Source organism: Taurulus bubalis (genome assembly GCF_910589615.1).
Source record: "Taurulus bubalis genome assembly, chromosome: 10".
In the NCBI taxonomy this organism is placed as follows: Eukaryota; Metazoa; Chordata; class Actinopteri; order Perciformes; family Cottidae; genus Taurulus; species Taurulus bubalis.
Window position 1 is genome coordinate 2089150 of NC_136598.1, and position 26286 is coordinate 2115435.

At 39.7% G+C, this 26286-nt stretch overlaps 1 protein-coding gene across 1 annotated transcript in view; it reads left to right on the forward strand.

The window, feature by feature from the left end:
• sez6b (seizure related 6 homolog b) overlaps window positions 1-23706 on the forward strand; it is a gene marked incomplete at its 3' end in the record, with an annotated part of 158689 nt that extends 134983 nt beyond the window's left edge. The window contains 11 exon segments of the mRNA XM_079225089.1: window positions 1527-1721; window positions 2681-2819; window positions 7097-7293; window positions 7985-8179; window positions 12852-13043; window positions 17231-17425; window positions 19877-19912; window positions 20098-20218; window positions 21518-21617; window position 23657; window positions 23660-23706. Of these exon segments, the coding sequence (XP_079081215.1) occupies window positions 1527-1721; window positions 2681-2819; window positions 7097-7293; window positions 7985-8179; window positions 12852-13043; window positions 17231-17425; window positions 19877-19912; window positions 20098-20218; window positions 21518-21617; window position 23657; window positions 23660-23706 (1418 nt within the window).
• Between the last annotated feature and the right edge of the window lie 2580 nt (window positions 23707-26286).

The following is a 26286-nucleotide window of genomic DNA, read 5'->3' on the forward strand; positions in this document are numbered from 1 at the left end:
GTTCTACCTACTGACACCTGACTACATATAAGTTCTACCTACTGACACCTCACTACATATAAGTTCTACCTACTGACACCTGACTACATATAAGGAGAGGACAAGTGGAGATTTTATCCAACTTTTATTTTAATAAAAAAAACGAAATGAGTTTCCTCCGTAGGGGGGCCGGGCTCCTGTTTATATTTAAGGGTTTAAGATCTACGTGAAGGAAAAAGTGTATCCTCCAGTTAATTATAATCTAAGTTACATAGTTATGCGGTTATAATCACTGTCACACAGAGAGAGGTGTGCATGTTCAGGTTTACTGGTGGAAACATTATTCAGTGTTCTAGACTAACAGTGACGTCTCCTCAAAGTAAAGTGGTATAACAGTATGACATAATATGGTCAAATAAAAAGACTGGTACATTATACATATTATGGCATATAAGTGTAATATTATGAAGTGAAATGTATTAGTAGCAAAACAATATTCAGTATAGTATAGCAGTATTGCATATTGTAAGTATTAAGTCTACAAAATATATATACACACACACTACCGTTCAAAAGTTTGGGGTCACTTAGAAATTTCCTTATTTTTCAGAGAAAAGCACTGTTTTTTTCAATGAAGATAACATTAATTTAATCAGAAATACACTATACATTGTTAATGTGGTAAATGACTATTCTAGGTGGAAACGTCTGGTTTTTAATGAAATATCTACATAGGTGTATAGAGGCCATTTCCAGCAACTATCACTCAGTGTTCTAATGGTACATTGTGTTTGCTCATCGCATAGAAGATTGCAGCTTTTGTAATAAACACATTATTGGGTGCAACACATCCATAACTGTGTGAAAAGTACCTAATTTTGTCTTTTGGATCTTTTTGGATCTCAGTTAGAGGCTCTCAATAGATTCCTCCCAATACATCTTTAGCTGCTTTTGGTCACACAATATCAACTTGCACCTTCTACCAGCATAACCTTATACATTAGAATACATATGATACATTTTATAGCAAGTTTCATCTAATGAGAAATGACTTAGCTTCGCATATCTTTTTCCCTCACATTTGTCTCGGCACTCACCATCAGATCGACAGCACTTCTCTTCTGGTCCATAAGGACCACTTGGAAATGAGATCATCGTAATTTGTTTAGGCCTCTGCTTCACTGCCACAAATGGGATTAGGCCCAAAGGGAAAAAAGAGACTTCATTATGGACAGATCATAATGCTTCGGACTGACATTATTATCTCCAGAGCAAAACATAAATCTCACAAGTATTACAAACATCCAGAATCCATCTTAATTACAACTAACAAGGGATTAAATCAGCTGTTCCAAACATCTGGTGTAATACAGGACAATTATGTGTGTCTATTTAACTTCATGGATATTGAAGCCAAAAATAAATCCACTGGTTGACAACATCTGCATCCTCTGCATGTGTTGACATCGCCACTGTTGTTGAATTAAGTAATAAAATAATGGTAAAATCTCAGTCCTTTCCGCTACTGAAAATGTCTTTGACCACAGCCTTTGCAGCAGGCCACTGCTACGAACCTTTCGTGAAGTATGGTAACCTGACCAGTAGCGACAACACTTGGGCAGTGGGAGCTGTGGTGGAGTTTGCCTGCGACCCTGGCTATACCCTGGAACAGGGATCTGTCACTATTGAATGCATGGACCCCAAGAATCCCCAGTGGAACGAGACCGAGCCTGCCTGCAGAGGTCCGTATGCCTGTATTGTTGAAATAAAGTGACTCATCCAAATCTTCATTAAATACATCACATTTTATATAATTTACGTTATCATTTTATTTTAGGCAATAAGCTTACAAGATTCATTTTAAATGAGAGGCATGGGTCAATATCTTGCTAAGAGACATTTCAGCAGTTGTCAGGGCTGTTCTGCAGGTTGGGTCCAACTTTACCTTGTCTGTAAACACACAAAATCACAGTATAATTTAATTAAATTAAATGGGACGCAAGAACAAGTTATGCTGCCATGTTATTCAGTCAACAAACATGCAAGAAATTACTGTATTGAAAAACAATGACAACAACCAATATTTAGCAAAATAACAAAATGTTCACACACGCAGTGTTTTTAAAACATAGCTCACAGAATTGGCAAAAAATTATGTTCAAATATTTCTATAAAAACCCATTTTTTTAAAAACAACTCTTCAAATATCTCTTGACCTTGTCCTAATTGAATGTGGTGCGAGCAAAGTCAGCTACAGTTTGCCTGATTGCCTTGTTTTCTATTAGAATGTCTTAACTGGTGCGACACGGTGCGGCGTTTTGAGATGAATGTTTGTCAGATGCCCTGTTTCTATATATTCCTACTGCTTTCTTTGAAAGAGCGACAGTGGAGGAGAAATGGCTGATTGTTAAAGTTAAAATAAGGCAACATGGCTCCAGAGACATAATAGATACAATAGCGTATTACATGGTGGCTGCACATAATATGTACTGATACTGTATATTCTATGGTCTATCTTTTATTTAATAAAGATCAAAACTGAAGTATTAAACTATTGAAAATGTAATGTTTTGGCATTGAATTTAGAAATTGTAACCACGATTTTTGACCACCAACCCTTTTTGCTGTATGTGTGCTGATTAAATAAACCTCAGCATCGCCTGTCTAAATGTCCATGGTTGTGTATGTGCGTATGTTCCAGCTGTGTGTAGTGGCGAGATCACAGACTCAGCTGGAGTGGTGTTGTCTCCTAACTGGCCTGAAGCTTACGATAAAGGCCAGGACTGTATCTGGGGAATCCACGTTGAGGAGGACAAGAGGATCATGGTGGACATTCAAGTGTAGGTATCTGCCTTCCATGTGCAGTTTGATCCGCCTCCTCACTCTTTACCCTTTGATATGCATGAAACCACACTAGGATCAACCTCTTCCTTGGCCTCCTCAAATGAGAATCATCACTAAACCCACATCATCATCTCCTGTGCGTATACCAGTCCTCAACTCCTAACAGCGGCGCAGTTTGAAGATTACAAAGAACTACCTCACCATGACTGGTAACACGCATTAAAAACACAACATGCTGCTAATAAAAGAGCGCTTGGCTTGTGAATGAGACGCGTAAAGTGCCCACACAGACAAAGGTTACTTAGGTGTGGCGGAGAAAACTAATTATATCAGGGAGGGTTTGTTTGGCAGTCCCCCCCCCCGCAAACACACAAACGCACACAATCCTGTAGCAGCTGCAATGTGGAGTAGAGGGTGCAAGTGTGAGCATGGACGTGTGTATTTCCTGTGCCGTGGTAAAGACACCGAACAACACACCCCACCGTGTCAGAGCCCGATAAGTCAGTCCCTTGGTTTTTGAAAGGAAGTCTGTCAACATAAGTAATTGCTGCTGTTCATTCAGTAGAGCGGGTGATTTCAGTAGGGCTACATCACACTAACATGTTTTAAAACCATATGGTCTCAGTACACGCAAATGTTTTAGCACCAAGCTTGTTTCTCTGTCTACTCTGTCTTTGTCAGTCTACTCTGTAACTTAGTTCTGGTCGCTGTTGCTGCAGAAAACCCTGCTTCACAAAGACAGGATGTTGGAAATGGAAGCAGGGTCTTCAGTGCTTTTTTGGCGATCTTAGGATTTTCTGCCTTGATTTTAATGCAGAACACCGGCAGAGTTGCTCTGAAACATACTTTTAAGGCCACCGTCAGTCACTAGATTGTGGGTTTAATTTTTGGGGTATCGTATATCGTTCAGACGCACGGACGTATGTATCCGGTAATTTTTCAAAATAAAACATCCGACCTTGATAATCAATCAACATTTTTTTTCATTCATCCTTTCTGTGAGGCCCGGTAGCAAGGGATCCACGGACCACGCGTGGTTGGGGACCGCTGCCATATCCTATGATCGTTTGCGTACACTGGCATGCGCTCAGTGTAAACAGCGGGATTCGTCTGCGGTTTGTTGCATAGTTGCAGAAAAACCTAAAAAGCATTTCCTTCAGTTTCTGAAGAGCGCTCATGGGAATAAACTTAAAACTAAGATTTCCATGGTGTGACGACCCTCCCACTCAACAGTTGGGTCCCCAGCCTAAAATGGCTGCCTGGTGGGAGTCCGCCTCCAACAGGGTATAAAAGGCGGCCCAAGTGGGAGGTTCTCTCTCTCTCGCGTCCACCGCGGAAGTTTACTCGCGTGAGTGAAACGAGGGTGTTCACACCAAACGCGAAAAATCGCGGCGCGAAGGGGGCGTGGCTTAGCTCTGTTGCTTGCCTCTGTGAGAGACAAGCGACGAAGCTTTCATTTCCGCTATCGACCATGGAATAAATAACCACTAGTTCTGCTTTATACTTGTTGTGGAAGTCCCAAACATGTCGGAACATGAAACGCCCTCGTATTTGGGTTCATAACATCATCCGTAGCCGCACACAGCTCGGTGAATTTCACCGACTCCTCCAGGAACTGCGTCTCGCGTATCTCCGTAAAACGATACCGATTATGCCATCCACCATGGAAATAACCACTAGTTCTGCGTCATACTTTTTGTGTAAACTCCACATATGTCGGAACATCAAACTCCATGGTGTCTGGGTTCATAATATTATTCGTAGTCCCACAACAGCGTCTCAATGAAGCCCCTACCAGCGCTGGTTCAGGCGGAGCAGCAGCAGTTTCATTCAGAAACGGGGAGACGGCGGTGGTGACGGGCAGAGCTTCTCAACGCTGATTGGCTGCCGCAACTTTGCGTCACGCGATTTCTCCGCCAGAGTTGGGAGAATTCAACTCATACGAATTCGCACCGCGTCCTTCGCTTTGTTCGCCCCAGGTCAAACATTCTGTTCGCGGCGCCTCAAACGTGTCTATCTCGCCGTGGCGCGAATAAATCGCGAGATTTCGAGAGAATGACGGTTTAAGGCACTTCCACAATCCACATCACTTTTCAGAACTTGTACAACGGACATTCCAATTCAAATCAACGTAGCAGGTTGGTCAACCAACAAGTAACGGACTCACTGAGGTAACGATCAAGCATGCAGTCTAGTAGTACGAGGCATGGAGGGGTCTTTTGTGCCTTATCCCTGTTGCCTCGCTGTTAGAATGGAATTGAGAATTGTTAATTGATATAATGTAATTCTCAATTCCACTCGAGCATGATGATTAAAGGAAAACGGCAGCTTAATGTGGGTTGTAGGCCAAAACGGAGGTCTCAAACTAGTGGGTGACTTTACAGACGTGTTTTGTTTCCATAATAGCAAACAACAATGGGCATTATATTTGGACCTATAGTGACCACGGTAAATGGTTCAAAGCGCATCCTACTCCTATGCTATTTGGTTGAAACCGTCCTCTTCCTTCTTACTTTTGGAAAGATGGAAATAAAAGATCATCCAGTGAATAGTTGGGGTAAATGTGTTGGCATCTGGTCCCATGGGCAAGGCCAAACCCAGCCCTGTTGTTTCAAATTGAACTAAATCAAATTAGTGCCAGGGAATGGAGGCTTTGATTGATTTTTCTCAAAGCCTTGTTTAGCTTAATCACAACAAATTTGAAGCCAGCCGACAATACTTCTCAATCTTCTTCGCTCTCTGAGCAGGTGAGAGGCTTTATCCGTTATCAATCAAATAAACATGGAACGCAATGGGTTTAGAAGACGGCACACACATTTGATTTCGCTTGTGAGAATTTTGTCGATCTTCAGATGAACAAAATCCTCATCAAGGTGAAGTCAGGTCTCTCCTATAATGATGTGTTTAAGAGTAGGATTTTAAGGTTAGCATTATGTGTATGTTGTTTAGGTACCAGTATTTGTGTAAATGTTTGTATCATTTCACACCAGCTGGGACCACCTGAGGAAAAATCCTGCATGACAGTCAGAATTTCAGACCACAAATTAGGACCATTTCTCTTCCCTGAGAGACATTATATACTGGTGTGAGTGAGTGAGGACTAATGGTTCTGCCAGTGGAAAGACAAACACTCTCCACTCAAGATCTCGTCTGTTCACTACCTCACTCAGTCCTTTCCTTACATTTTTGTGAAAAAAAAATAAACATGTCATCCTCTGTCAGGCTTTGCAATGTGCCGATTCAATCCCTGCCTCTTGAACCTTTGATTTTCTGGCATTCTCATAGTGATAAATAGCTCAATCTCAGGCTGGCTAATGAGTTTTATCAGGAGCCGCTGGTGATTAATTAGTGACAGCAAAGAGCATGTCACTGCTTTATTCTGGCTAAGCCATTTCTTCCATGCTCTAAATCTTCTCTGTGCAAAGAGCTTAAGCTATCTCAGGTGACATTTTTAAACAGCTCTGAGGTTTGTAAGACTTCCAGTTTTATAGGCTCTGGTCAAATAGGCACAAATACTTTGACAGGGAAACTGTGAAAGTCAGTGTAATCTTGATTCATAGACAGAAATGTCTGTATATCATTGTTAACATTGTGGTTGTTGTGCTCTGTGTCTGTCTCCATCAGCCAAGAAATATCATCTCAGATGTTTTAGAATATTCTTAAAATGGAAATTCTGTTTGTTTTTTAATGTGATGTGAACCACAAGATCTCACCTTGTCGATAGTCACATTACTATCCTGACAATTCATTTCTCAGGAGCAAGGGAACAGGAACCACGCTGCCCGTTGTGAATGATATACATTAAATGGATCTGCATTTTTGTCATGCCTTTCCACTTTTACAAACATTCATACAACAAAGTCACAGGGTTGAGTGTCTTCTCCAAGGAACTGCTAATCTTACGATTTGCCAGAAACAGCCACCTATGTAACCGTCTGTCTCAGTAATAGGTGACCTTGGTTTGACCTGGAGTTGTCGTTGCCCTCTTTACTGTCATTTAAAAAATGCAAGGATGTACTGCAAGGTGTACTATTAACGTTATGTTGTGTCAGACATCTGTTGGGGACAACAGAGGTCAGTATTTGTAAGGTGTGAACAGAGGTGGTGTTTGACCTGTAGGTTGTGACCATGTCAATCACTGCGAGAATTGAAAGTGAAATGTATCTATATCCACCTGTTTTTTTTATGCACATAAAAACAAAACAAAATTACTAAAGCTGGTTGAGGCAGACAATAAACACATATGTGATTGTGTGTGTGTCTGCTGTTTCAGGTTGAATATCGGGAAGAATGATCTGTTGACCTTTTATGACGGAGATGACCTTACAGCTAAAGTACTGGGTCAGTATGGAGGATCACAGTCCAGATTTAAGCTCTACACCTCCACAGCAGACCTCACCATCCAGTTCCAGTCTGACCCTGCCACCAACGTCTACGGCTACGGCAATGGCTTCATAGTCCACTTCTTTGGTGAGCCATAGAAGCAGTGCCCATGGATCACTCAACCACATGGACATTCTGATTCCAGCTCTGTACTTCCACCATCTTCTCATCTCACTTTTGGTCTAGTATATTTCTTAGAATGCTGAAGTATTCTTTAATGTCATTCTTTAATGTTTATGACTAAAATCTAATATTATTCTGGTGTATCAGAAATGCATCAGTGAGTTCTACCCAGAGGAACAGAGTGACAACACATTCAATGCATTTGACATAAATTATTCATATGAGTAGTAGTAGGATGATATGCAATACTAATTGCAATGTAACTAATAATAATAATAATGACAATAGCAGTAGGTGTTGGGAAGCTCCAGGGTCCAGATAAAACCGCAATCCATGATTATAGAAAATCTCTGTGAGAATGAATTTCATTATATTGTGACACTTACGTTTAGCTATTTCTTCAGTGTAAAAGTAGAAGAGGCCAGAAAGTAATTGAACATTTCTTCAGGGGATCAGGAATACACTGAAACGTCTTTTCAGATTAGCCAGCAGTTAAAATGTATTGCGATTAACCAAAGTGTTCAAAGTGCAGAGAGAGACTGATTGACATTAGTATCTTTATCTCACTCAAACCTTACATTTTCTTAATGTCCTGCCTTTCTCGCTTCCTTGCTGTCTCTCTCTAACCCCTCCTTCCCCCCACACGCACCTGCAGAAGTAGCTCGTAATGACACCTGCCCCGAGCTTCCTGAGATCTCGAATGGCTGGAAGAGTTCATCTCACCCTGAGCTGGTTCAGGGCACCGTGGTGACTTACCAGTGTTACCCTAGTTATCAGGTGGTGGGTGCTGAGCTTCTCATGTGCCAATGGGACCTCACCTGGAGCGGCGACCTACCGAGCTGTGAAAGAGGTGAATCATCTGAATCATCAAGTGGACTGAATCCTCCACTTGAGAGCATACAAGCTTAGTACCAGAGTGTCCATTGAACTTGTTTCACCAACTAGGAAACATATGTAGGAGATGATATTGATATATCATGTCAGACAAATCCAACAAGATCTCTCTTTTTTTTTCAACCTTTTTTGTGAGCCTTGGTTAACTAGTCAAACAGCTTCATCACCTTGCAAGTAAATGTGCTGGCACAGAACAGGAAGAAACCCAGAAGCACGACTTGAGACAGCAATGAGAATGAATGAGTTGTTATTCATTCATGACACAGTCCAAACATTATCATTATGAATTATAAAGTCCTTTCAAATTCCCATGGTATTTACATTACAAAGCAATGCATAAAGTTGTGTCTCCCAAATTCTAAATTTACTCCTCACTATGAATTAACTATGGAGTGTCTGCTATGAAGAAAATACTGGTGAATGGATGAATGAAGGAAGGATTTCAGACACAGAACAGTTTTCTACGTTTTTGATATATTTTAACCACGTTAAAATATGAAAACGTAACTACTCGTTACAGTTATGAACTACAAGAAGAATGGCTGATTGTTTCTCAGAGACACTTTGCATCAATTTTATTCTACAGCAGCCACTTCAGGAAGTGAGTCTATAAATCTATAAGTCTGATTTTCATAAGGTTACCACACACACACACACACACACACACACACACACACACACACACACACACACACACACACACACACACACACACACACACACACACACACACACACACACACAGCTGCCAGTGACCAGCCCCACTGGCAGCCAACATAGCTGACTTCCATCCTGTGTTTCTGGCTCAGCTGCCCCTTCTCCTGCTGGAACCGGAACAGGCCTGACTGGATGTCAACTCATTTCTTAATCCGCCGAGGACTTGTGTAACCTTGGAGAACTTCCCATTAACCCTTTGAATTCAAAAGCTAAAGGCCTTTTGCTTTGATGAAAGCTTTGCACTCATCTCATCCTCATGACGTAGTGACCTGGAATTACCCCCTCAACAATAATGATGCCCATAATTATATATATCTTATATGATGAACTATTCCAGGTGACTAGCTCATATGTCCAGAGCTAGCGTCAAAGCAAAAGAATAAATAATCTAAAGTCTAAAATATATTGTGGTTTGTTCAACACTTTTGTTTCCGACATAATTCTGTTTTTTTATGTTATGATGTCTTTAGTATTAGTATTATTGTTATCTGCAACGCAAAACTAATTTCAACAAAAGTGAGTAAAAGTCAAAATAACTGCTTTCAAGACAGTTAAAGCAAAATGATGCCAAATATGTGATGTCAGGTATTAAAACTGAACCCGGACCTGTGATGACTACCCTCAGGAAGAGTATTGCTCACATACCTATACCTCAGACACTCCTGTTAGTATGGAAGAACTGATCTTCCTTGGCTCCGATTATAGAGGGCGTAGTTAGAAAAGCCTCCTCGGTTAGACAGGGTTTTTTTTCTGGTGAATATTAAAAGAACTAAATTGATAAACTGGCACCTAGTTAACACAGGTTTATTCTGAGGCTGAGTTAGGTTAACAAGTCAGTTGCCTAGTTCAGTCAATCAAGTAGTTATTTTGCCAGCTACAGGCCCATTAGGATTATGGAGTGTTTTTTGTTTTACATACTCTGGAATCCTTTGGATTTTGAAACTGGTTCTTGAATTGGATTGGCCTGATATATTCAGAACTACAGGCTTCAGTCTTTACAATGGGTTGATCTCACTCTTCTTTAAACTGTCACGTGCAGTTTCTATTAGATCCATCCCGAGGATTGTTGGGGTTAAAGCTGGAGGAAGAGAACAGAGGTGTTCCTTTTATGCAGATGGCATTGTGTAGCAGTGCTTATTCAGCCCCTATATTGTTAGATTTATTTGAAACATTATTTTTATTCAACGATATCAGGTTTCAAGATGAATTGGTGCAAATCTGAGCTAACAGTCATCTGGATATATTTAGTTCACTGAAATTTAGACAGTGAGATATAAAAGTGTTATATTTTAGGGCAAAACATTGCGCAGATCTCACCAGAATAATGCTAATAAATATGTTATATGTAATAACATTAGTCCAAAAATAAGATTAAAAAAGTATAGAAAGAAGATTAAAAAAGTATAGAGCAAACATTTTATGATTCTTCTAAAGATGATTTTGGCTCAAAGAGGGGACTTTGTAGATATCTACAAATAAGGAGCTGCATAAAGAGTTTGGGGGTTATTTCAGTAAAAAGTGAAAAAACAAGCAACTTTTTCAAACGTTAACAATTAGCCTCAGTTTATATAAAATGCAAATACTCAGGGAAAGAGATCGTTATACAAAAATAAGAGATATGGAAAAACAGTGGCTGATGTCAGGTGTTCAGTTTGAGATGCAGAGTGCATATTTACACACGACTAAATTATTCATAGCTGTTATTATATTGTACACGAGCTAAACAAGTTGACTTATGGATGATGATAACTGATGGACGGAAGGATCTAGGTACTATGAGTAGTATAGGAGAGTGGTAGCATAAACCATTGCCAGAATGAAATGAAAATGTGGTACTTCATTTATGTAGTACTTAGCTGGTATTTTATCGACATGTTGTGTTCCTCATTTTGTCTGATACTTACCAATGATTGTTATGTAAATATTGCCAATATATTACTTTTTATTGTTTTAATGTATTTCACTTTGCCCTGTTTACACCTGGCCTAAACAACCATTGTGATCTGACCACCTGCCCCCTGGGTGAAGGTGGTCAGGGATCTTTCCACATATCTTTTATAGTGAAACTTGCACTTTAACGTCCTAATGCATCCCCGACAAAAGAGTAATAGGAAAATACATGACCAAAGCTTCAGCTCTCTCAAACAGCCTATGCTGTTGTAGCTGAGGGTTAGGAGTTTGTGCTGATACTTATGAAGGTAATACAATAAAAACAGAGACTCTGTTGTCTGAACCAAGGCATCAAACTTTGTATTGCTCAAACATTGTCAATGGCAACATATTACAGCTACACTCTTTCTGTTCTCATCTTTCATAATAAAAGCCAGAGACATATACACAGCGTCATTGATTACCAGAGGGAACAACCTTATAAGCACCAAGCTCGTTAAACAGTTTGTTTAAATGTTTCCTTAATTATCTCCGCAACCAGATGGTTGTTTAACTTCATTTACATTGTTACAATACTGTAACCCTTGTGAGAAGAGATATATGGTCAAAACATTTTTTTAAAGTAACTGTTAAGTTTAATTACGTAAACGCTGTGGGAGTCTTACAAAGCGATACGTCCATATAAACCCCCTATTAGTACCTGTAAAGTCACAAAGAGGCCGGAGTCTTTTTTTTTCTTTTACCGCCGGACTCTTTTGACTCCTGAAGCCTTCCGGTCGGACCACATTTCTAAAACCATGTCACACAGCAAGCGCGGAAGCTGATGAACCTTTCGGTTCCCAGCATGCCCAAATCGGGCAATGTTTTGCCATAAAATAAGTAATTTTTCCATTTTTGAACCAAATGACAGTTATTTGACAAACTCATTCCTAACATGCCAATGCTTTGTTTTATTTAAAAAAAGGTGTCTTATTAGTATGTGGGATGTTGTTAAGGCCCTGAACCATAGTTTGAAAAACTCGAGGACCGCTCGAGGAGGCATTTTGGGGGAATCTGGCTCATACCATGCTGGATGTTCATAGTTATGATCAAAATATGGTATAAAACTGATTTTCTTTTTGAAAATATAAAAACATTTTGCAATAGAATTCTGAAAAACATCATATAAAATAACACAAGTATAAGAACTCATTTGGGGTTCCTACGACTACTGGAACACGGGGGGAAAGAGGTGCAGACCCCTATGGGGGTCTATCGAGCTGTATGGGTTAAATTCACTCAGAGCCATTTGCTAAGAGGCAACTCAACCGAATGACCTACAGTGGCTTCGTTCGTGAGGTCTGCGAACATTGACAATCCCATAGAGATATATTACGAGTGTGTCAAACATCTTAGGCCATATTTATTTATGTCTTCTTTCAATTCCAGCAAGCAAGGCACAGGAAGTGCATTGCTGTTGGTCTCTGCAAATGGAAATGATGTACGTGTTTATTTTCATATAGAGCGGGGAAGTGGAATCTGATCATAAGTAGTCACTAGCTGGCTTGTGTTTGATTATATATAGTTGATTCTGTCGTGCACCTTCATAATTCTACGTGTTTGCTCATACTTCGTACATCTTTACCTCTCTGATCCCTTTTTCACTAGGAACAGTGTTACAGACCAGCTGCTTTGGTAAACATGAGTGTGAATTGTACAGTTTGCGGATGTGAGTTAAAGCAGTGGTTCTCAAACGGTGGGGCCCTCTAGTGGGGTGCGGCGCGAGGGGGGGAGATTGTCAATTCTTTTATTTTTCTTGGAGAATCACAGATTCTAGCTGTTTTGCCAAAACAAAAAAAGTAGAAAAGCCTATCACGGAGATCGACTTTTTGTTAGGGCGGTGGGGCATGAACATTTGTCTTCTTCCAAAGTGGGGCGTGACAAAATAAAGTTAAAGTAACATCTCTGTCGAGGGGTGACAAAGAAAGACAGAAAATGTTGGTTGACAATAACCAACTCTCTTTCCTTGTTTGTCCATCCAGTGTTGTCTTGTGCTGACCCTGGAAAGGTGGAACACAGCAGGCGTGTGCTGTCAGGTCCCCATTTCACCGTGGCTTCAACCATCCAGTATATCTGTAACAAGGGCTTCACTCTGTCTGGAAACAGCCTGCTCACCTGCTTCAACCGAGGGTCAATGGGCCCCAAGTGGAACCAAAAGCTGCCGAGATGCCTGCGTACGTACGAGTTAGGGTTTCTCTGGCCTTTTGTGGTTAGACCAGGAACCAAATTCAAATGATAAGACAGACATTCCATTTCATTTAGACAGTCTGGTTGGCCAGGTGTGTGACATTTTTAAAATATTGCAAATATGTTGTGTGCACATGAGAGAGAAACTGTTCTGTAGAGGTTAAAAGAGGTTTGTGATTAAAAGCTGGTTTTACTTTTATTTTGTTCTGTCTCTCTAGCACATCCTCTCCACATGTTCATTTAAAGTAATATTATGCAACGTGAGGTTTATAAAAATATCTAGGTAAAAGGGTAGCATTTTATAATAACTACACACTATTTAGCATTAGTAAAACATGAGTAAACACTTAATTCATAATTTATAAAGCATTGTTCCAACATGAACACTTATTAGTAACTCATTATATGCAATTGATAAACACAGTTATAAATATTTTCTTATTGATTAATAAGCATGTGTTTCATGATTGGGTTTTCATACTTTATAAATGATAATTCCCCATTTGTAAATTAAGTCATACATATTGCAAAACAATTATTAAGCACTTATAGATGATGGACTAATGGTTAACATCTGCAATTCATGATCGATTCAGGTAATTACTACTCGTTAGTTAAGTATTTTATGTGGCCCCATCTAAAGTGAGGACTATCTATGCTTTACAACGCATATAGAAATGACATTGAAAGGCCAGCAGCGCCTCAAAGCTAACAAAAGTCAGAAAAGGGGAATAGAAACAACACAAAGTGATAAAGAACATTAATATGATGGTGATGGGGCGTGATGCCTGACATGAGTGTTTCATAGTTTGAGGCACATACATATTATTGATTATGAGAATTAGCTGTGACTCGTTTGCTAGCCAGCAACCTTAGAGGTCATTAGTCACAGCACGCGCTACCTCAGTTGTAAGTAGACCAATCCAGGTGATCGCTAGATACTCATAATCAATATTATGTATGTGGCAAAAAACTATAAGACATACTCAACACTCATGCCACTGACAGGCATCGCCTCACATCATCTGGCCTGTGTTATTTCTGATTGGACACACGTTTACGCTCTAGGGCCCGGTGTGTCCCACGGTGCCTGGTCAGAAAGAACTCTGGCCAGGTGCTGGGACTGAGGCTTTCTCACCTGACACCGTGGGACACACCAGGTCCTAGCGTAAACGTGCAGCCCATACTGATGACGTGTCACCACCGTGGCCCGCACCAGAAATAATGCCGGCCAGGTGATGCGAGGCGATGCCCGTCAGTGGCACCAGTGGTGACATGTTTCTCAGTTTGCTGGTACAAATTATTGATTATGAGTATCTCGCTATCACCTGGATTAGTCTATTTACAACTGAGGTGACGGGGTGGCGCCAGTATGCTAGCATGCTATCATACTGGCAGACTAGATCAATGATGTGTACGTACAAACTATGAAACATACTCACCACTCGTGTCACTGACGGGCATCGCCCCATCACCTTCATATTACTGTTCTTTATCACTTTGTGTTGTGTCTATTTCCCTTTTCTGTTGAGAAGATAACTGAGACTTGTGTTAGCTTTGAGGCACTGCGTATACATGCTTTGTAAGGCATAGATGGTCCTCACTTTAGATGGGGTGACACAAAACACTCAACTAATACTTAACTAACGACTAGTAACTACCTGTATTAATCGTGACATTTATAAATGCTTTGTAAGGCATAGGTCCTCACTTTAGATGGGGTCACAGAAAATACTTAACTTACGACAAGTAACTACCTGAATTAATCATAAATTGCAGTATTAAAACATGTTTATAAAGTGCATGTTAACAGAGTCCCTAACCATTTGTGCATATATAAATCATATGTATAAATAAATGCATGAATAAATGGCATTTACATTATTTTTTTATAATTTACCAACACTTTATAAATTATCGTATTAATCACCTATAAGTCCTTAATACTTAAGTATGAAAACCCAATCGTCAAGCTTATTAATTAAGAATAAAACATTTATAACTGTGTTTATGAATTGCATACTAATGCGTTACTAATGAGTGTTCATGTTGGAACAATGCTTTATAAATGATGAATTAAGTGTTTATTCATGCTTTACTAATGCTAAATAGTGGGGGTTTTATGGAAATTGTATTAATTTACAAGAAAAAGGAAAATAAATGTATGATGTGGGATCAGATGATTATGGAAAACATGATGAAGAGAAATGTACTTCATATTGTTAAATTAACAGGTAATTTCAACCATTGTTGAAACGTTCCTACAGGCTAACTTCTTACTCTTCCATCTTTTGAATTAGTTGTTTTTTCTGAATTAGTTTAGAGACGATCACACATTCTTCCCATAGGCTGGGATTCAAAATGATATTTGAGGCTACAGTCTCCCCGTCGATGGATGAACCGTCCAGTCAAGGAAGAGAAATAATCATGTTTGTTGTTTGTTGGAATATTTAACATTGCACCCTTCAGTCTTTTAGTCTGGTGTTGGTATAATGCTGTTTATCACATAGTTTTAAAGAGCTTATATCATTAAGAGAAGTTAATTTGTCTGGTTTTGAATTGTTTTAGTGTCCAATATGGCCGGAATCTTTTCGCCTTCAAACTGACAAGAATGAACCAATAAAACTGTCAAGCACAAAATTTGAGCTGTTAAAAAAAGTTGTTATCAAAGATTAAAATACGTTATATATTACTAGAGATATTTCTTATGTATCAGATTTACATGAATTTATCTCTTTAGTAAGGAATTGTGATGGAAATGTTTTCGGTCTTTTTGTGATTTTTACTCCTGCTTCTCCTTTGTTTCTGATTCAGCTGGCAAGCTAAAAGTGTGTCAGTCTGATTAAAATATAATTTCCTCTTCAAACAGCCTTGAAGGCATTAACCTCATTTGCATGAAGGTCTCATACTCTTCCTCACCTACTTTCTAGGTTGAGACATATGGTTTGATGGCACTGACTAATAATTAATTTAACCGGACAACGGAAATTACTTTGGAGAAGATAAGCCAGTTCATTGTTATGCATGAGATGGAGATCATGAGCAAGAGACAATTATAAAAAATTAAAAAAGTGCAAAATTGTACTTCCAAAAATTATTCAGAATCGAACAACTGCAGAGAAGGATGTGTAATAATGTGAACGTGGAACTGTCTATCACACATATTGTCTTTCCTCATGCAATTCTCCTTCAACTCACCTTCTTTGAGTACTTGATAGACTCAGGTACACATGACAGTGTGTCATTTTCTTCATGTTAATCACTGTTGCAGTTTGTGTGCCAATTTCTGACTAGCACAATTCAGTTTAATAATGAATCTAGTATATAGTTGCATATAGATTAGGTGACTTTGAAGGTCCAAGACTGACATATCAGTCACAGAATGCAGTTGTTACATTATACAGTAAGGAAATTCTCCAGACCGAAGCTAATTGATAGTATTTAGTCAGTTTCATGTCTAAAGGTTTTTTGACCTGCAAATCAGCCAAGTGATGCTTAGTTTGGCCTCAGTATGCTTCTCAGATTGTAGCACCTGGAACCTCTTTCAGATGGCAGATGCTATCACCAACATTTTTTGTAACTTCTGTAAAGAGACAATCACACTGCATGCAGAGATTGATGCGGCATGGAGTGTAAGTAGACACACATACAATCAAAGTACAGTTTCTGTCTTTGATAACAATAGGAGTTTAACTCAGACGAGAGTTTGAACAATTCCTTCTTTTTTCAGTCTTTGTGTAACCTTATGCTAATGTAATTTGTGCAGGTTTTATTAAAATATTTCGATTATTTTTCAATCACACAACATTTTCTACAGTGAGTTTCTCAGGGGTTGTTTTAAGTGTACCTTAGTGTTTGAAATGATTACTGAACATCATCTCACAAGATGAACCCATAGTCATCCTCTGAAGAGTGCTAACGTCCTCAGCAGATTTCATGGCATTCTGCCTGTTGGACTTGACAGTTCTTGTGCAGAATGGTATTTATTATCTTGCTAAATATGATATTAGAAAGAAAGTCATTCACTGCAGACCGTGAATTTGTCATACCTAATTTGATGGCAGTCTGGACAGAAATATTATTCTTAAGAAATATCAATAGTGATTATCATATCTGGTTCCAATGCAAATTTCCTACACGGTCAATCTGAAATGTTTCTGCTCTTTAACTCAAGCTGAGATGTTCGAGCCCTGCAGTCACCCTGGAACACCGACCTATGGGATCCCCAGCTCCAACAAGCTCCACTTCCAGGCTGGAGAGGCTCTCCACTACTCCTGTCTGACCGGCCACCAGCTGCTGGGTGAGCCTGTACTCCACTGTGTCCCTGGACACCCATCCCAGTGGAGTGGACTGCCACCTGTTTGCAAAGGTACAGAACTGCAGCCTAATATCTGCAATGCATTGGCAGGTCAACTTCAGTTAGATATAATGTCAAACTGTTTGCTTCTTAAAATACATTATCTAATTTAAGGCTATGATCTAATTTAAGGCCATGATATTTATTTGACATCCTTATACAACCATTAATAAGTATATACTATATAATAATACATACATAGTTCAGCTCCGATGGACTGATCCGGTGTATCATTAATATGGTTCATTAATTTCATTATGTGGTGCAGTATGATTAGAAAATGAGAATTAAACATGTCTAGTCTGGCATTATTTGGAAATTGAGCAGATTACAGGTGTGAACTGTTAAATGTATGGAAGACCAAGGCGGTTCTGTGGCTCTTGAGGTCTGGACTGAATATGTTCAGAATGAACATTTCATCTTTGTAAGTGTCAGTTCTGTTCTCAGCTGTGTCCTCGCCCTGCTAGTTACACAGACTGTTGATGCACAGCAGTGCACGTCATGGTGTCAACTTTTTACAACATCCCATTTATTTTATTCAATTTCTTTATAAAGGGTCATTCTTCTAGAGCTGCCAGTGTTAACTGCTGCAGTGGCTTCTAACCTTACGCAAAAACCACAAGCGAGACTAGTTCTTTGCTTCCTTTTACTTCCTGGCAGCTTTCAAAAACTTCTTAAAAGCTTCCTAAACTTTTGATAGTAACTTTTAGGATGGCATTAGTCTTTTGCAGGAACTAGCCATTATCTTGTGCACACTGACTCAAAAATGCCATCATAAACATGACTTTACATTCTGTTGTTGGCTTTTGGACAGTCAAATCCTCTCCCTTATTTAGCGTCTATACCAGAAGACAGAGTTTGGAAGACAATTTTAGCAAAACAAAAAACTAAGCTAAACAAAAGCAGGAGCAACACATCACTCACAGTGAGACGCCGGAGAGGAAAAGTGTTATTTAATTTTTCTATTTGTTAAATGACTCTGGATTTAGTTGTCCTAACATTTAGAAGAAAATTGTTCCAATCTAGAGCTAGAAATAACAAAAGGGTGGCTTTTAGTTTGAGCCTGTACTCTGATCAAAGCACAAACCATCCAGACTGGAGCAGAGACTGAACCTGTCAGAAGACTTTTCCGAGAGATTTCTCTGAGGATTCACAGCCCAGTTGCTGTGCATCCTCAAAGTGGACTGATACACACTTGTGCTGTTACATGTTTGCCTCATTCCTGAGCGTGTGATGGGACATTTAGAGAGCACAATTATTTATTTTTTTACATGCTTATAATATATTTTGTGGAGAAATTCATTTAAAGTAAATAAAAGACTATTTTTGTCTTTACACTAACATCCTCATAAGCACACAATGATTATATATTTCACTATATTTTGCTTATTTCTCCTCTTTTGAAAGTTGCTGTTGTGTGTTTGCGCAACACAGCCACAGCATTGTAACTATTAATGTACAGTAATTTACAATGGCCCTGAAGCAGAGCTTGAAGTGGAAGAAGTACCATGACTCCTAGTATCCAGTATAATTTTCTCCATTGAGCAAAGAGTTGATTATGTAGGCAACAAGGGCAATACAGGGAGGGTTCCTCTGAATCTACACTTAAAGTAGAGTAGCAAATGCATAAATCAATAGGTTTTTCAAAATAAATCACTTTTTTTATTTGCTCAAATTAAGTATTTGTATGATAATTTCACTACAAAATATATTTTTGTATGCTTACAAAAATTATTTTCCTGTGCTCAAAATGTCTCATGCGCATGGAAATGGTGTATAAACACAACACCATATTCACTGACTTTACTGAAGAAACCTTTAACTCTTATCCATTGGAGTTTGCATTTTGGTTTATCTTGTGTTACTGTGGGTTTAGGCAGAACCCAAGTGCAGACACGGAGACGGCAGGGTAGGTAAAGGAATGTTTTTTTTATTGAATGATAGCTGATGATTTGCAGGGCAGGAGGTGAACGCAGGTAGGGAAATGAGGCAGCGTGAGCAGCGGTGTCTGGGCTGCGCAGCAGGCACGGATATCCTGGGCACAGGGAAAATAGATTAGTCATGACCTCAGGAATAGAAAAGTACTCAAAACCGGACACAGAGCGGCCGAGAGTCACACTACTACCGAGCTGACGAAACAATCTGCCGATGAGTGTGGCGGAAGCCGGGGTATTTCACTGGATGAGTTTGACAAACACACAGCAGACAGGACACACACACACACACACCAGAGAGAGGACACCAGGGACAGACAGAGGACACTAGGGACACAGAAAACGCAGCAGAGCCGTGTCATCATCGTCTTCCAACAAGCCAAGGGGAAGTCGTTTGTTGAATTTTCTTTTGTGGCGGAAAAGGTCACCCAGAATGAGTTGAGCTGATAACTATTTAGTTTTTTATAATTTTGTAATTCATTATGCCTTTTTTCCCCCTTGTTTCACATTGCTACTGTATTCCTCTCAGCACATCCTGCAGGGTATGACGAGAACAGATTAGGTGGTAAGTTATGCCAATAAATTAATTTTACCTTACGTTTTCAGCAATTATAATAAACAACTTTGATTTATTTTGCTAATGCACTACCTTCTGCTGAGAGTTCCAAAACATGACATACAAATACAGAACGTTAACACTTTACCTGTCAGGCTGGAAGACATTTCAATGTTCCTTTCTGTCTCCAATAGTGTCTACTACAAACTTAAGAATGGAGGGGGCCCAAGTAGCAGTTGCTGTCTTCATCCCCATCATCATCATCATCATCCTCCTCCTCCTCATCATCATTGGGATCTACCTCTACTTCTCAAAGTAGGTTCAAATGATCAGTGAAGAAGGGAAAATATGTTGACATGTTTATAAATGTTTAGCTGTTCACTGACAACAGATCATAATTTAATTATCAATTGTTGTATCAATTATTGTCAATTGTATGGTTCCCTTTGTATCACAGTTCAATTAGGTGCACTGTCTCCAGAAGGAATTAGTTAGATGTGTATTATATAATAGCATAATAACAACACATGTAAATACATAATAAATTAATCAATAGAAAAGGACTAGAATAAACAAAAATTGGGCAATGATTAGAAAAAAAGGTAACAGGCAAAATAGACAGAAAACAGGTTTTATGTTCAGTTCATATCTAGTGTCCCTGGAAGGAATATTTGGTTTACAGTAGAGGGCAAAAACACAAACACAACATACAAGAGGACCTTTTGCCATTAATACAGGCAATCAAATACATATAAGGTGTAAATGTGAATATTGCTAAGAGGCATGGCATAATTGCTAGCACTATACTCTCATTGTATCACACTGTATGCTGCCTATGTTAGCAATTAGCTGGTGATTTAGCATTTAGCTGATAAAGAGCCAGATATTTTTCTCGGGAGTTGGTTGCGACCAAACCAAGGCTATAGGAGAGTGAGTTTCAGATAAGTGTTAAAAAGCACGACAGATGAATGCTAATGATGCTACATGAGTGAACCACAGTAATTAGGCAACTGTTTGCTAACATGTTAGCCAAAGCAACTACACAATGGCACAACTCTGGCTGAATTGAATGAACTCGCAACTATCTTTAGTCAAATGTATTTTTTAAATATCTGTCACAGGATTAGGATGAATTCAAATAATTACATTTATTTTGTATAGCCCAAAATCACAAATTTGCCTCAGAGGGCTTTGCAATCTGAACAAATATGACAACTTCTGTCCCGGGACCTCATATTGGATCAGGAAAAACCCAGAGGAGGATACTCTATCAGCATGAACAGAAGTACAATAGATGTCATATGTACAGCATGAACAACATAACAGAGCAACAACACATTCACTGCATATGAAATTATTCATATAATCACAAATCAAGGATTTCAGTACACAATGACAAAAAATAGAGCAGTGTGTCACCCAGCCAGAACATACTGTATGACACAAAATAAAATAATTCAAAATTTGATTTATTTGTCCTTTAGTATTAAAGAGATGTATTCACTTCATGAATGTTGCTGTTATTATTCCAGGATGGTAATAACTTCCTACATTGGATTATAAAATGTTTATTTTTCCTTCTTTGTCATGCATGTATTCTCTGTCTGTGCTCAGGGTCCAGAAGAAGTCACTGCAGCTTTCCCTGTCCTCCAATTTACCATATGAAAACATCACTGGAGAATCTACATTTGACAACTCAGTTTATGAGACAACAGTGAGTCAATCTATGTCAGACTTTCAAAGGGTTGGCTAGCGTTTGCTCACATGTGTTTAACTGGGCCTGGTGCATTATTCTACAGGCAATTTGTCCATCTCCAGTGTTCCCCTGTTCCTCATTGCTTCTCTCTCCCAATGCCCATCTTCACTGGTTTGAGACCAGAGAGGGTATTTCAGCATGGCTGGATTAACCTGCTACAGCAGGAACCCATTCCTCTGGCTCTTAGCATAATGTGGACAGTTTTTCCAGATTACTTCCTGGCTCCAGACTTGCTTTTGTAATCTGAACCTGCTATTAAGCAACACTTTTACACAAAACTGACATTTTGTCAATCTTAAAACTACATAGTTTGAAAGTTGTCCGTGTCTTATCTTACAACTTTAACCCTTTCACTGTGTGTTTTCAGTTCATGAAAGTTAATTGCAACATTGTGGTCGCATAAAAATGTCATCCAAACATCAAGATTACAGTGGCCAAAATGCCAAACTTGAAGCTTCCAAACCATAGTCCACATACACATTGACGACGTTGCAATGATTACGACCACTTTGTATACAGAGTCTATGAGCAGAACCCACTTAAAGGCCCTAAATGTCAGTTGTAATTTATTGGTGTGAATTGCTTAACACAATTTCAATTGGCCCGCCAGGGGGTCCAGTCCGGCCCGCGAGACAGTTGTTAAAATTGCAGAAGAAAAAAGAATTGAAAAAAAAGCTGAACCAGGGATCAAACCACTGAAAAACAGGCACACTATTGATCAGAGAACTGACAGTACTACACATATTGCTCAACTGCGAGGGAATCTGCAGACGAGAGCCCAGGCAGATAAACAGTGGGCTGATGTCTGAATTTTTGGTCTTTATGTTTCTAGTTTATGTAGAAATACCTTAAAATAGGGTTTATCGTCCAAAAACCTTCACCAATGATTTAAACATAGAGAAATAGTTGTTATTTATGCGTTATTATGCTATGATTTTACTGGTTCGGCCCACTTGAGATCAAAATGGGCAGCACGCGGTCCCTTAACTAAAATGAGTTTGACACCCCTGGTTTAGGGTCCTGCATGATTCTCTGATGTTGTGGCGCTATCTTGTTGATATAGTCTGGTTCCTTTGTCTCAAAGTCAATGGGTCATTTTAAGAGTTTTACTTCAAATCTTCAGAAAACAGGATATTTGACTGAGGATCTCCATAACTCCATAATTTCCTTCATAAAGCACATTCATGTATCTATGATTAAGAACTCTGGATCTTTCAAATGTATACTGCATTCTACCAATATAGTAGTATATCCCCTTGGACTATATACTGTATATCATTATTTATAGGGTTCAGTGTCATTCTATCTAATGAAATTATTTCTTGGTATTGAGTATTCTTTTTCTTTCATGCTGGCAATCCTGAAGAATAATGAGGTGAGTTAGTCCTGTTATGGCCAGTGAACCACGGGGAGAAACAGGACTCAAATGCTCAACCAAAAACACAGGATAAGGTATAGGTCAAACAGTCTTTACTTGTAGACAGGGGTTGGGTACACGAGAAGGCAGTCAAAACAGGCAAAAACATTGTCAACAAAAAACAGGCAGAGATCAGAAAAACCAGGAACATGAACACTATCAGATTTCAGGAAGAAACAATGGGCTTGAGGCTGAAAGAGTCATGCAGTAGATTGAGAAATGGAATAACACACATAGTCTTTTCATGGGAATTTGTTGACAATAAGGACAAAATAGAACAACACTGACTTGTACTTTAATTTTAGAAAATTTGAGGCTCAGTCGCTTTAAGTTGTGTTGCTCTGTGTTGTATAAGTAGCTCCCTCTGTGACCTAATGTGCTTATTCTCTCCACAGGAAACAAGAGAATACGAAGTTTCGATCTAAAGACACTAGTGTGTGTGTGTGTGTGTTTCACTATGGACAGATAAGAAGCCTGCTGGCCTTTTCAACGTCTGTCAGACTTACACCTTTAGTGACTCCCTCGACACCTCCCTGTACTCTGTACACTGAATATGAGCCTCCCCTTATTTACCCAACAGAGATATCACACTACCCCTGGAAAGGCTGGGCCACCGGATTATTTTTCTAGCTCTTCAACAGTAACAGTTCAGCAACAGCAGCAGCAGTTTGTACAGTTTTTAATCATGTGCTCGCATCCTGAGGACTTTCAGTGAAAAGTACCATCTCGGAAAGCAGAGGGAAACAATGCAGGGCTCGTGCCATTAAGTGCATATAACCATAGATGTTACATTGTGTTATGTACATTATACACTATATGTATCCTACCACCATTTTGCTTGGATTCATGGGATGTCTAATAAAAGTAAAATCTCACAATTGAATGTCAGCTAAAAATAGCATGCTTCTATCAGAGTATGCCAAAAAAGTTGCTCTTTGAAATTGATGAAACCTTAAGAAATCAGAATGTGTTTTGAATAAATGTCTCTTGAAGGAATTTATTTTGTCTTACTGCGATTAAGATGAGAATATTGATATCTTCCTCATGCCTGTATCAAGTACAGAGTTAGTCGTGGTTAGTCTAGCGTAGCATGAAGACTGGATGCAGGGGAAAACAGCTAGCTAAAAAAAACAGCAACACCTCTAAAGCTCAAAGAACAACATGATCTCATCCCCAGTGTTTCCCATCAATTACCGGCGATAATTAAGGTGCCATTTTTAAAAAGAAAATGAGGCGCTGGGGGCTTGGGGCGCAAACAGCGGACACTCCGTGGAGCAAGCCTCCAACCTCGCCGTTGCTGCGTCATTAAGTCCAAATCAACAACCAGTCACATTTAGTTATAACAAAACAATCCAACAAAACCGCAGCACTGAAACACTGCCCACACAAGACATCACCGGCGCAGCTGTGCACCTTGGCACAGGGAGAGACCCGGCTCGATCAGCAGCAGCAACAGCGCTGTGGCTTGTTTATGATTAAATACGACTGCAGATGTAAAAAACAGTAACACAACCAGCAGTTAACTCACCACATGCTCGTGACCCTCTGTAACCCTCTGCGCGAAAGTAAGTCTGTTTCATCTAGCTTCGATCTAGCTTCTTCTAGCTTCTTCTTCTTCTTCTTCTTCTTCTTTTTTAATGCGGATGGCATCCAACAAAAGGTTGGATGCCATCCGTACCTGGTTGGATACCGCCACCTACTGCCGCTGCACCAATGACCAATCACAGCGTACGTTAATGGTCACGCTGGGCCCTGTGGCGAAACACACGTCCATAATGGTAGAAGGCCTCTTCATGTAGTTTAAACCACTAATCTACCAGAGAAACAGAGGTGAAATGTGTTTGGATGAGCGCTCTTAACCAGATCCTTAACCAGCAGGCTGGAAACTGCAGGCTGAAGGCAGAGCAACAGATGAAGCTGTGCAATGAGAAAATAAGCTAATAGGGAAAAATAATTATAATACATGTAGTGTATTTGTGAAAAACAATTTGTATCTGCTATGAATATCATTATTAATATACCGTAATTTCCGGACTATAGGCCGCACCTATATATAGGCCGCACCTGCTCATTTTTAAAAGAAAAAAGAAATTGTACATAAATAAGCCTTGTCTATAAGCCGCAGGTGTCCCCGTTGAAACATGAGATATGAACACAGCAAGATGTTACAGGAACGATTTTTTAAAACTTTTAATTAAATAAATGCTGGCAACATCCACAACTAGTACATACATACGGCAAATGCTTTTTTTCAGAACAGTACTAAAGTTGTCTTCTTCAGTATCGGAATTGAACAGCCTGAAGGTTTGTAATTACTTCGTCACACATTTTCTCGGCGAAAATATAGGAACCTACCAGAAAAAGTCATTGATCACTATCGCCATCGTCCTGCTGTGCACTAAAACCATTGAAGTCCTCTTCTTCAGTATCGGAATTAAACAGCCTCAGAATTGCTTCGTTGCACTCAGTCTCTCTTTCGTTTGCGCTCTCAAAGTCACTTTCCTCCCGAGTCAAATCCGCTTGCGCTGTCCTCATCACGCAGCAGTCCAGCCTTTCGGAACCCGTTGGTGATGGTGGATTCTTTGACACTGCTCCACGCTGTTAGGATACACTGGCAGACTTGAGGAAAAGTTGCTCTTTGCATGCGGCCAGTTTTTGTAAAGGATTTCTCGCCGCTCGTCGTTGTGTTGTTGATGTTATGCTAGAGTGGGGCTGCTAGTTGAGCTTGTTAGCTGTTACGCCGGAGCTACTGTTGGCGAAGAGCCTGTTGCCAACTCTGTGAACACTCGTGCAATAAACCTGCAAGTTAACGCAACCAACGTCTGTCTGCGAGTCGTTCCTGCGGACGTTACACTACGGCGTAGTCTTCAACAAATCAGATCTTTAGTTTGACAAACTGGGCGGATTCTTTGACGTGCAGGGCCTGCGAGGTGGCGTAGATGCATGATTGGTCAGCAGGCCAGCGTGACCATTAACATGCGCTGTGATTGGTCAAAGGGGCACAAAGCTACTAGAAACTTCTAGCTGCTACCAAGAACCTAGAAGCTACCTTGCTGGTGGATTTTACTAATGACGCCTTTCGCACAGAGGATTATGGGCATGTGGTGAGTTAAATACTTGCTGTGTTACTAAAAAAAAAGAAAATCTGCAGTCGTATGTAATCATACACAGCGCTTTTGTTGCTGCTGGTCAGACAGCTGGAGATGTCTG